The sequence below is a fragment of the Poromitra crassiceps genome (genome assembly GCF_964638095.1).
Source record: "Poromitra crassiceps genome assembly, chromosome: 3".
NCBI lineage: Eukaryota > Metazoa > Chordata > Actinopteri > Beryciformes > Melamphaidae > Poromitra > Poromitra crassiceps.
This window is the reverse complement of record NC_139625.1, coordinates 4,915,813-4,928,918: the sequence shown is the minus strand read 5'-3', so window position 1 is coordinate 4,928,918 and position 13,106 is coordinate 4,915,813. Positions and strand designations below refer to the sequence as shown.

The following is a 13,106-nucleotide window of genomic DNA, read 5'->3' as shown; positions in this document are numbered from 1 at the left end:
GACTGGCTGCTTTACCACCTGGTACGGGAACTGTACCACCATGGACCGCAGGGCGCTACGAAGAGTGAGACGCGCGGCCCAGCACGTAACAGGATGTGAGCTGCCAGAACTGCAGGAACTGTATAACCAGCGGTGCCTCAGGAGGTCCCCGAAGATCATCAAAGACACAAACCATCCCCACAACAGCCCATTCTCCCTGTTACCCTCAGGGAGGAGATACAGGGTCCCAAAAGCACGCACAAATCGCTTGAGGGACAGTTTTTTCCCGCAGGCCACGAGACTCCTTAACATACACAAATAGTGTAGTAGCTGTACTGTACCGTACTGTAGCTGCTACCATTATGTATGTCTAATGTTTAATTGTATGTTTAATTAGGTATATGCTATTTGCACCTGTATGTCAAATACGTCGAATTTAAAATGTTTAAGCACGTCTAAAGTATGCACATGACATGTGCACCTATGTGCAGTGAATATGCCACTGTCTCTGACTTGTCGTATCACTCTACTGCCTTATTGCTTGTTGTGTCTCTTGTTGTTTTTGCACTCATATGCCCTGTTATATTTGTACTATGTTGTAAACGGAGTCTACAGCACAAGAATTTCACACGATACTTGTACCACGGAGTGACAATAAAAATCTTGAATCTTGAACAATGTTATATGTTATTCCCTCTAATAATAAGTACTTTCATGCTGCTGGCTGGCTTGCCCCTGGAGAAGGCTGTGTGTAGAGCTGGCCATGAGCAAACACTGGCTGAGATGTTAACTCCGTCATTCTCTTGCCCTTTGACCTTTGTAGATGGGAACTGAGAAAGCCAATCTGATTGGGAACTGCTGTCTGACTCCGCCCCCACCAATATTTCATTTTCAATTTTTCTTAGAGACATTACTCATTTGATTCATCATGTGCCTCATCATGTCCCTTGTTTAATTGACTTGACCTAGTTACAGAGCTTACGGTTTGAACATACAAGTTGACACTTTTTATGGAAACGACACATACTTCAATAAGATCCACACATTCCAAGTATATTTAAATGTTTCGCCGGTGATTCACATAGTCAAATGCACAGTGGAGGGCGGTAGTTGAGCAGCACAGCGAACCACTATACCCAACAGGAGATTTGACATTCACAAAGTGCTTCTTGGGGATGGTGTGTAACGATTCATAAGGTTTGTAAATTATGTATTTAGTTTTCCGATAGGCAGGGCTAGATTTAGTTGCCAGGTTTCTGAATAGAGTTTGGTGTGGCTGCCTGTCCATATAAGGAAATGGGGCAAGCCAGCATTTAGCTGATCTCTTGGCAGTTTTAGTCAAATATAGTAGCAACAGGTTTTTGAGTGTCGGGGGAGGGGAAAGAAGCTTTGAAGCAAGCTAATTAGTAATTAATATTATGCAGCTAGATCTGGGTTTTTGTCCATTCATTGTTAGTGAAACCAACAACACAGCAACTCTTCGGCATGCCGATATGAATTTAAACCATTTTTAATAGTTTGTTTGAAGTGTTTTCTGTTTATTTTACCATCTGATCCTATGGCAGTTTTGCCCCTAGAACGAGGAAGCACATGAGAGTGAACTACAAAATGACGTATGACGTCACACATGTCACCGCAATACCCAGAATGCCTTGCGGCACCGAAAAAGGGGGGAGTGGGGGGGGATCAGCTCGAACAGTTCAATGCTTTCATTAGGTGCAGAGTAGTACTGTATATATTTTCTTTAATCAATCACCTAAATGCAATAAAGCTCTTCAAACATATTTCATTGCAGGATGATATTTTCTTTGGTGTGTTTGATTTTAAGATGAAAATAATATTATTTTGTTTTACCCCTAAAATAAATATTTACCCCTGTTTAGCCCAATGTTTTTGTCTTTTAATCAATCACCTAAACGCTATATTATATTATATTGTATTGTATTGTATTGTATTGTATTGTATTACATTGTATTGTATTGTGTACTGTATTGTATTGTATTATATTATATTATATTATAGTATATTATATATCATATTATATTATTATATTGCGGGGGGGGGGGGGGTCAAATATTTGAACCCCCCCCCGCAGCCCCCCTCCCCTCCGTTTTTAGTTTTTGCTCCAAGTAAAATGTTTTATGGTCGCTCACGATTTAGTACGTCACTGGGTGGTTCCAGCCTTAAAACTCGTTACACAAGGATTTTCCAAAATCTCGATGGAGAAAATGAATGGGGAACTCTCTTCCAGGAGACGTCACGTGACTGTTCAGCTCTATAGCCTGTATGCCAAATATTATAACCTGCTTTAACTTTTCATTTGTTTATTATAGATTTCCTCTGCTTCTCTTCTCTGCTGCACCTGCTAGTCCTCAGTGGAGCCAGGTGTGTTGAGTAGAGAGGGGGGAAATTGATTAACCTGACTCCGCCAGATGGGGCGGTATTGAGCTCACAAATTCACAAATACCACTACCATCTGGGTACCGGCTCAAGAGTGGAGTTTAAACCGGCTAGTTAAATACCTCTGTCTCTCTTTTGAGTGGCTTAGAATGATGGTTTGGCCTACAATGCTGCAAAGTACCTGATTTCTGAGACGTTTTGGGTCGAGGGATTCATAATGTATGTCATTTTGACGATTTTACCTATTCTTGACATTCAAATCCAAGATGGCTGCCAATTTTCAGGGACATTACAATAAATATTAAGATTGGTCATCCAGTTATGCAGTGTTGCCAATGTAACAGTTATTGTGTAGAATTGAACCCTTCGTGGTGTTTGAAAGCCAATTGCTAATTGATCGTTGTACTTGTTGATTTGTGCTTGTGGGAGGGGCTTAGGGTATATATATAGCTTAGCTCCCGTGGGTGCAGGACAGGAGGGGGGAGGGGTGTCTCTCTAAGTTAGTGGCCCTTAAGCACCCTCCCTGCTGAACTGTCTTTGAGCAAGACACTACTGCTGCTCTGTAGCCGACCTTTGACCTCCCTGTGGAGCGAGGGGGGGGGAAGAGAAGAGAGGACAGAGAAAGCAAAATGTGGAGACGTGTCACTTGCATGTGTAAAAAAAGTATGTATTTTTACTGTCTCCGATCGCCCTGCACAGACTGATCATACACAATGCCTACAGGAATCTCTAACCCCCTCTAGAAATAAACACAGACTGAATTGAACAAGCGTTTCTTTTATTCTTTTATTCCAAAAATGACCAGGGTAAAATAAAGTGCAAAATATAACCAGCAGAGGGAAATTACCACAATGGAAATCTTCATCCTTTGAAATATTGACCCTGGTAGGAAGGATACTATTTTACAGCGTTTGCGTGAAGCAGTAAACCTAGACACAAATGCATGTGCATGTGTTCGCCTATGTATAACGTTATGTCTATAATTAAGCCACTTTGCCAATAGCCAGCCAGCAATAACTAGTGCTTAATGCCGTCTTTGTAGCAGTTCAGATGAAACTGACTGTGGTGTGTGGAGTTGTGTCGTGGGTTTGCATTCTGAGTTATGGAGCTGCTGCTGCCGTTTCACACACCCAGAACATTTTAAGGTCACAATCTGCATCATTCCAGTTGTTTGGCGTATTAAAGAACTTCATCTCTGCACAGAATTCTTTTCCGCCGCCGTTAGGCTCTCCAGAGGCCCAGTAGCTGAAACCCAAAAACAGAATAGAGCTTTTTTCAAATAACGCAATGCAAGAAGCAGTTGATTGTACAGCAACATACAGGATGTGGCCAACATCAAGCCAAACACAACACAAAATGATCACTATATTATGGCTTGACAATGATTCACATTAAAACATCCTCGGAAAGTGTTATCAGACAAACATTTAGGCCTCTATTAACAAAATGGTGCATTTAGAAGACTACAGATGTCGCCTCTACGTTCATGTTAGCGCCTTCATATCTCACTGTTTACAGTGTTGCTGCAGGCCATCGTTCATCCTATAATAAGAATGAGAAGTGTCCATGTGTGTGAGTGACTGAGCAGAATTTTGTGCCGGACACAGCTGTGCCGTTTTACGTGCGATCGGGGGCTGAAACTTTCAGGGGGTGTAAAGAGCACCCGTGCGGGTGACCTGACAGAGCCGGATTTTTTTTAATTAGGTGACTGCCCTAATTACCTGTCATCAGTGATGTCATCAGTGACAGCTGCGTATGCGACGTGCAGTGGGCGAGCTACAGGGCGGGCGAGCCTAAGAATCGAGCTGCTATCTATATATAAAAGGGAGCTGGGGCTCTGTCTGTCTGTCTGTCTGTTTGTTTGTTCGTCTGTCTGCATAGGCGAAGTTTAAACTTAAAGGTTGGGGGTGCAGAAAAAATCTAGAGGAACATTAACACATTGACTGCCAGCCGTTTTTCTTTTGCTGTAGGTAGCTTCTGCCAGGCCGTTTTTTGAGGATTCTGGCTCATTTTAAAAGAGCCGAGGATTCTTTTCTGCTTGGAGTTTGTGAACACAAAGTTCAGAAAAGTACTAATAGAATGTGTGCTTTCTCTGTCTAAAAGAGTTAGTTTGTAGAGTTAGTAGTTATGTAGATATTAGCCGTTGAGTACAGCATGGTTTCAGCTGTCTGAGAGTGAAAGCTGAGATAATCGCAGTTTTGTGAAATTCAATCAAACAGGCAGAACAGTCACTTTAACCATTTATTTTTGGCATCAGTGAGAGATCGGACATCCAAACAATATAGTTCCGAACGCCCTCTCCTTCAACTCCTCCCTCCGTGGGCGTGTCTAGTGGCTTTCAGCCTGCGTTTGTCACAAGCGAGTGGTCTGCTGCTGCTGCTGCTGCAGCGAGTTCGAGCAGCCTCCCTCCCTGGCAGCGAGTTTGAGCAGCCCCCCTCCCTGGCAGCGAGTGTGGATAGGTCTCACTCATCTCTTGGGTTTGAGAGCCCCGATGAAGCCCCGTGCGACTCTAGGCTTATGCAAATTTGCAATCCCCCGTGTGCTGCTGCTGGCGCGGCCCGAGAGCGGCGAGTCTGGTGACTGATGACTGTAAAATCGGCAAGCCATTTCCTTGAGAATGGAGGAAGCAGCCGCGGGAGGCGGCTGCTTTTGGTTGACTTTCTCTCTGTCGGGAGGGCACCGTCGCCACCTAGCTGGTCGGTAAAATAGATTATACACATTCAATACTTCCAATATCTCCATAGGAGACGCGGGGGGCATTGATCCACGTAGCACCGTCAAAAAAAAAAATCGATACGTAATACGTCAATGGCAGTGAACCGCTGGATTTTTTTTGACGTATATATACGTCAGTGGCAGTCAACGTGTTAATAATTAGGATAGCAGCAGGTGCATTTTCATATCCCGACTAATATGCCCAATCAGAGCGGGTTCCAAGGCCAGTCTCGTTGGAGCCATTCTGTACGCAAAATGATAGGAAGATTCTCCTATAGGTCAATTCCGTGACGTGCGTGAGCTGAATAAGCGCGTGCCCTTCCTATAGGCATACAGTAATACTCCCAAGTGGCGGTGTAACATTACGTTACACTACATGGGCTGCTGTGGACACCACAGAGTAGTAAAGCTAGTTCTGTTTAGAGTGGAGTCCGCATGGACTCGGACTGGAGGACGCGTGGAGAGAGAGAATCGAGCAGGGGAGAGGAGCAAACTATAACGTTAAGTAGCCTAATTAACTAGCAGATCTGAAAAGGTGTAGGTTGGTGGTTGGTCGGTTGGTAGGTGTAGTTGCTAAAAGGAGAAAGCTATGCATGAGCACTGAGCAGTGTAGCCTACGTTTAAATGTACAGCGTCGTAATTGCCTGTCATGGCTGTCATCCGGCTGCCATACCACAGTAATGGAAATTAGACCAGAATAATATTATGTTTTATCATAAACATGGAAAATAATCACAGTCACACAATTATTCGACCGTATTCTAGAGCAAGCTGCTCTAGAGCTGCAGGGCGGGCGAGCCTAGGAATCGTGCACGCGAGATGCCTAGTTATATAAAATGAGTATATTATTAATACGTCAATGGCAGTGAACCGCTGGATTTTTTTTGACGTATATATACGTCAGTGGCAGTCAACGTGTTAATAATTAGGATAGCAGCAGGTGCATTTTCATATCCCGACTAATATGCCCAATCAGAGCGGGTTCCAAGGCCAGTCTCGTTGGAGCCATTCTGTACGCAAAATGATAGGAAGATTCTCCTATAGGTCAATTCCCTGACGTGCGTGAGCTGAATAAGCGCGTGCCCTTCCTATAGGCATACAGTAATACTCCCAAGTGGCGGTGTAACATTACGTTACACTACATGGGCTGCTGTGGACACCACAGAGTAGTAAAGCTAGTTCTGTTTAGAGTGGAGTCCGCATGGACTCGGACTGGAGGACGCGTGGAGAGAGAGAATCGAGCAGGGGAGAGGAGCAAACTATAACGTTAAGTAGCCTAATTAACTAGCAGATCTGAAAAGGTGTAGGTTGGTGGTTGGTCGGTTGGTAGGTGTAGTTGCTAAAAGGAGAAAGCTATGCATGAGCACTGAGCAGTGTAGCCTACGTTTAAATGTACAGCGTCGTAATTGCCTGTCATGGCTGTCATCCGGCTGCCATACCACAGTAATGGAAATTAGACCAGAATAATATTATGTTTTATCATAAACATGGAAAATAATCACAGTCACACAATTATTCGACCGTATTCTAGAGCAAGCTGCTCTAGAGCTGCAGGGCGGGCGAGCCTAGGAATCGTGCACGCGAGATGCCTAGTTATATAAAATGAGTAACTGGGTTTCTGTTTGTTTCAATTTTTGTCCCACTGATGATGTCACAATGTCTATGACATCATCAATGATGTCATCAGTGACATCATTATTGACCAAAATCATCGACGTGCATGCCAATAGAGCAGGCGAGGCCACGCAGCAGCAGAGCTGCGGGCGACGAGCCCGCACAGTGGGCAAGCCTAGGGTATCGGCCCCTTCGTGCTGATACCCTAGTATATCAAAATCAAAATGTCTGCCGGCGGGAAACAGTCTATTGTTGGCACGGAAACAGATTTAAATCATGAATCTAGCATAAAGGTCTGGTACTATAGAGTGCCTTGACAGTATGAAACTTAAGATCCAGTTGACTGAATTTAAATACAAAAAAGTGTAAGAACCTTGTGGTCAGGGTTGTCCCATCTTCCCATTGCCATTCCTTTGTAGTTCTGTAGGCCAGTCCAATCCAGGCCTTCTTTTGGAGCTGTGTTAGGAAGTCCTGGTTGATAGAGAGGGAAACAAACAGGAATAAATGGAAGTGATTGCATGTCAAATGTAAATGTGTTGTTAATTATTTTCCCACTATCCTCTACTTGTTCTCTCTCTCTCTCTCTCTCTCTCTCTCTCTCTCTCTCTCTCTCGCGTGCACACACACACACACACACACACACACACACACACACACACACACACACCACACACACACACACACACACACACACACTCTCTCTCTCTCTCTCTCTCTCTCACACACACACACACACACACACACACACACACACACACACACACACTCTCTCTCACACATGCACACACTCTCTCTCTCTCTCTCTCACACACACACACACACACACACACACACACACACACACACACACACACACACACACACACACACACACACACACACACACACCTGTTCCTCTTTGCTGTTGATGGTCACCAGAGCAGCTCCTCTGTTCAGACAGTCCTGTTTGCTCTCTCCCCAGGTTTTCAGCTTATTGGAGACGTAGTAACACTTAGAGTTGAATTTGATCCAGTCAGCTGGACATGGACAGGTCCGTGCTGCAACTAATCAACACAACACAACATGTACACAAAATACTATTATGTTAATATAATTATGTTGCTTATTCTCAACTAGTGCATTGGGGATACGGGGCTCGCTCTCCTATGAGTTACGCCCACCAACGCCAAACTCAATACAAAAACCTGTCAGTTTTACTGTTGTCTTGCTTGTCACTAAGTGCACCCAACAGCTATAACATGACTGTAGACCTGTTATGAATCAGTGGGGTCTTTTGTAATATTCGGGCTAAAAACCGAAGCTCAGATCACGTCCGTGTCATTGATACTTGTTTATTTACAGAATTCATGTCTGCGCTCATATAGAGAGGCAAAGTGACCGCCTACTTCCTGCTTCAGCACTGTACCAGAGATTTTATTCCGCAATTTATTTTCCCATAGACATTTCGTAAAATGCTTATAAAAAAAAATTTACTTGGTCAAACCAAACGGTTCAGATATTTTTAGAATCGGGAGAGACCATAGAACATTCCAATTGGACCAAAACTTAAAAAACAACATAGAAAAAACATTTTCTTTAAATCCACAGTTGGCCCGAGTGAAATGTTCTATGGTCTCTCTTGTTTCTAAATGTATCTGAACCGTTTGGTTTGACCAAGTAAAACAATTTTTATAATAATTTTACGAAATGTCTATAGGGAAATAAATGGTGGATGAAAATCTCTGGTACAGTGCTGAAGCAGGATGTGACGTTCACTTTGGCTCTCTATTGCTTTGACTCGCAGATTGCCCCCAGTTCTGGGTTTCTTCCTGCCCCTGTCGGTGCCATTTCGACTCACCTACCAGATCGGCGCGGGCATGCATTGTGATTGGCTGTACGTCGGGCATGCATTGTGATTGGCTGTACGTCGGGCATGCATTGTGATGGGTTGTACGTCGGGCATGTGGATTAACGTGGGCAAAATGTCTCACTGGCGACAGCTTTAGATTAGCTAACAAGCTAGGCTAGTGATGTAATCAGACTAAATTCAAAATATGAATCATACAAACATTCAATAATCATGATTCAAGTGTTGCAGGACCATTCATAAACATGAGCGGTACTTTTTGAAAATAAATGTGAGAGTTTAACTTCATCTGTACGACACAGAGGGGAGGGTTGAAAGCAGAGGAGGGCACACCTGGGACGCCAGGTGTTGCCGACGAGCCCTCTAGAGGTGTAGTGGTTTTGTCGTCGAAACGCCGGTGAAGGGGGGTTACCACCTGATGACTCCAATGACTCTTTTAACCCTCGCCCCTCTGTGTCAAATTCCATCATTAGCCACTTCAGTGTTGCAGATACCATCAAAAGACTCTCTAGTAAGTGCTTGCACAAGGGATATTTACATCTTATTATCCTGTGTTTTTTGAACCTGATGTTCTGGATTTGTCCAGTGACTGCTGAGAAAGGTCAGCTGACGACAGGGGAAAGGCCTTGTGGCGGCATGGAGAGACAGCTGACAGGAGGGAACAGACCCCACCGGGACAGGCATGGGTTTTCCCATGGCTGTAGTTTCCCAGGCTTTTCAGCACGTTGGAAACACCCGCTTTAGCTACGAAAAGTAAATATAAGAGAATACCCCCGGAGTCTGCGAGAGTGGGGGCGGAAGAGGACTCATCGGCTGATATCGCGGTAATAGATGGACCGGAAACGACTATGAGCAACACGAGCACAGTGCAAGAGAGCACCACAGGAATCGCAGCGGCGGGCCACAAGCTTCGGTGTTTGAGGGAGAATGGTGTCATGGAGGAGTCTGACTCGAGCACGGAGGCTGTGGCCCACAGGCTTCCGTGTTGGAGGGAGGAGGGACAGAGGCCTCGCGTTGACTATACCCTTCTGACTGTCATACATCTGCGAAGGCAAGGTCAAATCAGTCGAGTGAAGCACAGCAACGGGATGTAAACCAAAGTTTGCAGTGCATCAATACCACTGTCATGGAGGAGTTGGAGTTGGCACGGAAGCTGTTGCCCGGTGCTGCTGATAAACTGTGGGAGACGACACAGAGGGGAGGGTTGAAAGCAGAGGAGGGCACACCTGGGACGCCAGGTGTTGCCGACGAGCCCTCTAGAGGTGTAGTGGTTTTGTCGTCGAAACGCCGGTGAAGGGGGGTTACCACCTGATGACTCCAATGACTCTTTTAACCCTCGCCCCTCTGTGTCAAATTCCATCATTAGCCACTTCAGTGTTGCAGATACCATCAAAAGACTCTCTAGTAAGTGCTTGCACAAGGGATATTTACATCTTATTATCCTGTGTTTTTTGAACCTAGTTGCGGACCCCGAGCCGAGCACATCCGGTAGGGCGAGCCGATCCGGTACCCACACGCCGCTTGCTTGCTAACCTGACACTGCCAGATGGGGGCGGTATTGTTTTCACAAAAGAGATCTTGCTGGAGAATCCAGCTGGCTTGCAAGGTTACTTGCTTGCGTGATGTCAGCGTTAAGAATGCCTCATATCTTTCAGCCGCTAGGATTACATCAAAGTATGAAATGTTATTTCCTGTTGCCAGTAGGTGGCGCTATGACTATAACTGAATATTGGTATGTAGATGTCTTCAGGCTGGGACTAATGAAATATGCAAAGTTTGGGGCAGATTTGGACATGGACACAGAGCCCCCTGGAATTAGTAGATAAATACTCACGGCTGTTGTATCTGGTCTGTAACTGGTCTCTCTCTTCAGTCAGGATGTTGTTACTGGTCTTACACTGGTCTCTCTCTTCAGTCAGGATGTTGTTACTGGTCTTACACTGGTCTCTCCCTTCAGTCAGACTGTTGTTACTGGTCTTTAACTGGTCAGACAGGTTGTTGTAACTGGTCTGTAACTGGTCTCTCTCCATCTTCAACAATTCAAGCTTCTGCGCATCTGAATTATCTGGGGAAAAAATGTTGAGAGAAAACCATTTTCCTTGAAGTATAGTCAAACTAGGAACTGATATATAGGCTATGTTGCTCTTGGCAATGCAATGGATAAGCACAGGCCCGGATTAACACAGTGTGATGCCCCTGGGCATGGGTGGAAGTAACTAATTACTAACTACTCAAATTACTGTAATTAAGTAATTTTTTGGGGGTACTTGTAGTTTTAAGAGCAATTCTTTCAAGTCTGTAATTTTACTCTTACTTAAGTATCGATTGCACTATGTAATCTACTTCATTACTTTTAAAATAATAATTCGCTACTGGGTGCAATTTGAATTAGTAGTATTTAGCCCCCTTCCCGACAAGCTAGTATGTCATGGTTGGTATGGATTCACTCAGTCTTCTAGTTTCATGATATCAGTAGCTTCGCTCTAGCTTTAAAAATGAGCTTGCTACAGCCTCTGTAAGACAGTCAAATTGGCCATGGAATCATTTTGGCTGATGCCCCAAAGTAGCCGATGCCCCAGGGCACTCACCCTGCCCATATAGTTGCAAATCCGGGCTTGGACAAGCATGAGGAAATGAATATAGAATGACACTTACGCACGATGAGACGCAGAGAGATGTTGAGAGCGACTTGTGTAAGACACAGCAGCCCAAAGCTCATGAAGACCAGCCTGTAAGGTCTTCCCTCTGAGAACAAACATTCACATGTGGGAAACCAGCTCACTTGATAATGATAATAATAATAATAATAATAATAATAATAATAATAATAATAATAATAATAATAATAATAATAATAATAATAATAATAATAATAATAATAATATACTTTATTTATATAGCACCAGCTCAAACTGTTTTTATGATATATTATTATAAGATATCAAATTAGATCATATAATACAATTAAGAGAATAGCCTATATGATTGATAACATAATATGATATTTAGGTGATTGATTAAGTGATTCCCAACCAGGGGTACGTGTACCCCTAGGGGTACTTGAGCAGCTTGCAGGGGGTACTTGGAATGATTGGGGAATACAATTTACTTCCAAAATGATAAATAAATATATATTCCAAGTCATTTCATAAGCCCATTGTTAAAATGTGATGCGTGTGCCGCAACTAGTTCTGCTGGCAAGTGTCAACTGCTACACTGTTCTGCTACTGATAATGTAAAAAAAAAAACTAAAAAGCCTAAACACCGGCAGTTCAGTGAAACATATATTTTGTATAGATTTACTATATGTAATCATCAACACACATGAGTGAGGGGTACTATTGTCATGGAAAAACAGCTCAAGGGGTACATAAGACAAAAAAGGTTGGGAACCACTGGATTAAAAGACACAATACGCTATTGTAGCCTATTTATTTTTGGGGTAAAAAATATCTTAAAATCAAACACGTAGGCTATTTGATTTGAAGGTGTAGCCTACACAAACTCACAACATCATCCTGCAATGAAATATGTTTGACAAGTATCCTTCATACTTTTGCCACTAACAGCTACAGCGAACAGGCTCGTCAACGCTTTTCCGCGCTGGCCCTATGCTAGGTTTCGACCTAGTCTTGTTTTTTTTTGTCATTTGGCCTTAGAAATTGATCTACAACTTCTTCTTTTTTGATCACCAAAGAACGCAAGCAAAGAAATGCATTCAAACCAGAATGCCTTATTGGGCAGAAAATGTACGCCAGACTGTGTGTTCCGTGGTCTAGGGGAGAAAGTTGCAGGCGTCCAGTACTGCGAGAGGCTTTACCGTGGAGTCTATGGTGAGTCCTATACAGATGCATAAGCGGCCGTGCATGTAGGACATGTGTATTTCACATACGAACACTTTGGAAATCATGTTGAGAGCGCTTCCATTGCACACAAAACACAGCGCACGGAGCATTTTTTGTGTTGTGTTTTGTTTCCCCCTGCAGTTGCGTGCAGTTCAGTTCAGGATGCAATGATCACACGGACGGTAGCCAGCTGGTTTCATCTGTTTGATGTTGATTGTTGTTTTTCAGCTTGAGACCCCAGAGCGCTCCGCCAAAAAACACTAGCCGCCAATGTTCAGGGAAATCTGAAAAACTTCAATTTCTCTTTCCATCACACTATGTTCCTTACCATGTTTCTGGGTGGCCTGCTGACGCCTCTCAACAGCGTTGGCCGTCCTGAGATGATCCTCGTTGACCTCGATTACGGCACCTTCATCTCGTCGGACAAACCTCGCCATTTCTGCATCTCTCTGCTTGTGACTTCTGCATCTGTTGTTTGCCTCTACAGTGTGATAGAGTGAACTCTGTCAGCATGTGGGTGGGTCAACCCCACCTCCAGACCACACTAAGGAAGGAAGCTGACACATGCATGTCATAATGTGAGTGCTGCAGGCTGCTGTGGAAAATGTGTCCCCACAGGGGGACAATCAGGGCCAATCAGGCTTCACCTGCCCATTTTCAAAGGGGTCCCTTCACCTCTCACCTCAAGACACCTGAATGAGAATGGG

The 13,106-nt window shown here is 44.0% G+C and overlaps 1 protein-coding gene across 1 annotated transcript; it reads right to left on the bottom strand.

The window, feature by feature from the left end:
- Positions 1-3,194: 3,194 nt before the first annotated feature.
- LOC310772849 (uncharacterized protein) lies at positions 3,195-12,869 on the bottom strand. Its single transcript, XM_083632777.1, has 6 exons — positions 12,728-12,869; positions 11,210-11,299; positions 10,389-10,619; positions 7,597-7,751; positions 7,082-7,179; positions 3,195-3,624 (listed from the first exon to the last, which is right to left on the bottom strand). The coding sequence occupies exons 1-6, from the start codon at positions 12,834-12,836 to the stop codon at positions 3,480-3,482; spliced, it is 828 nt and encodes a 275-aa protein (XP_083488903.1). The 5' UTR covers positions 12,837-12,869; the 3' UTR covers positions 3,195-3,479.
- Between the last annotated feature and the right edge of the window lie 237 nt (positions 12,870-13,106).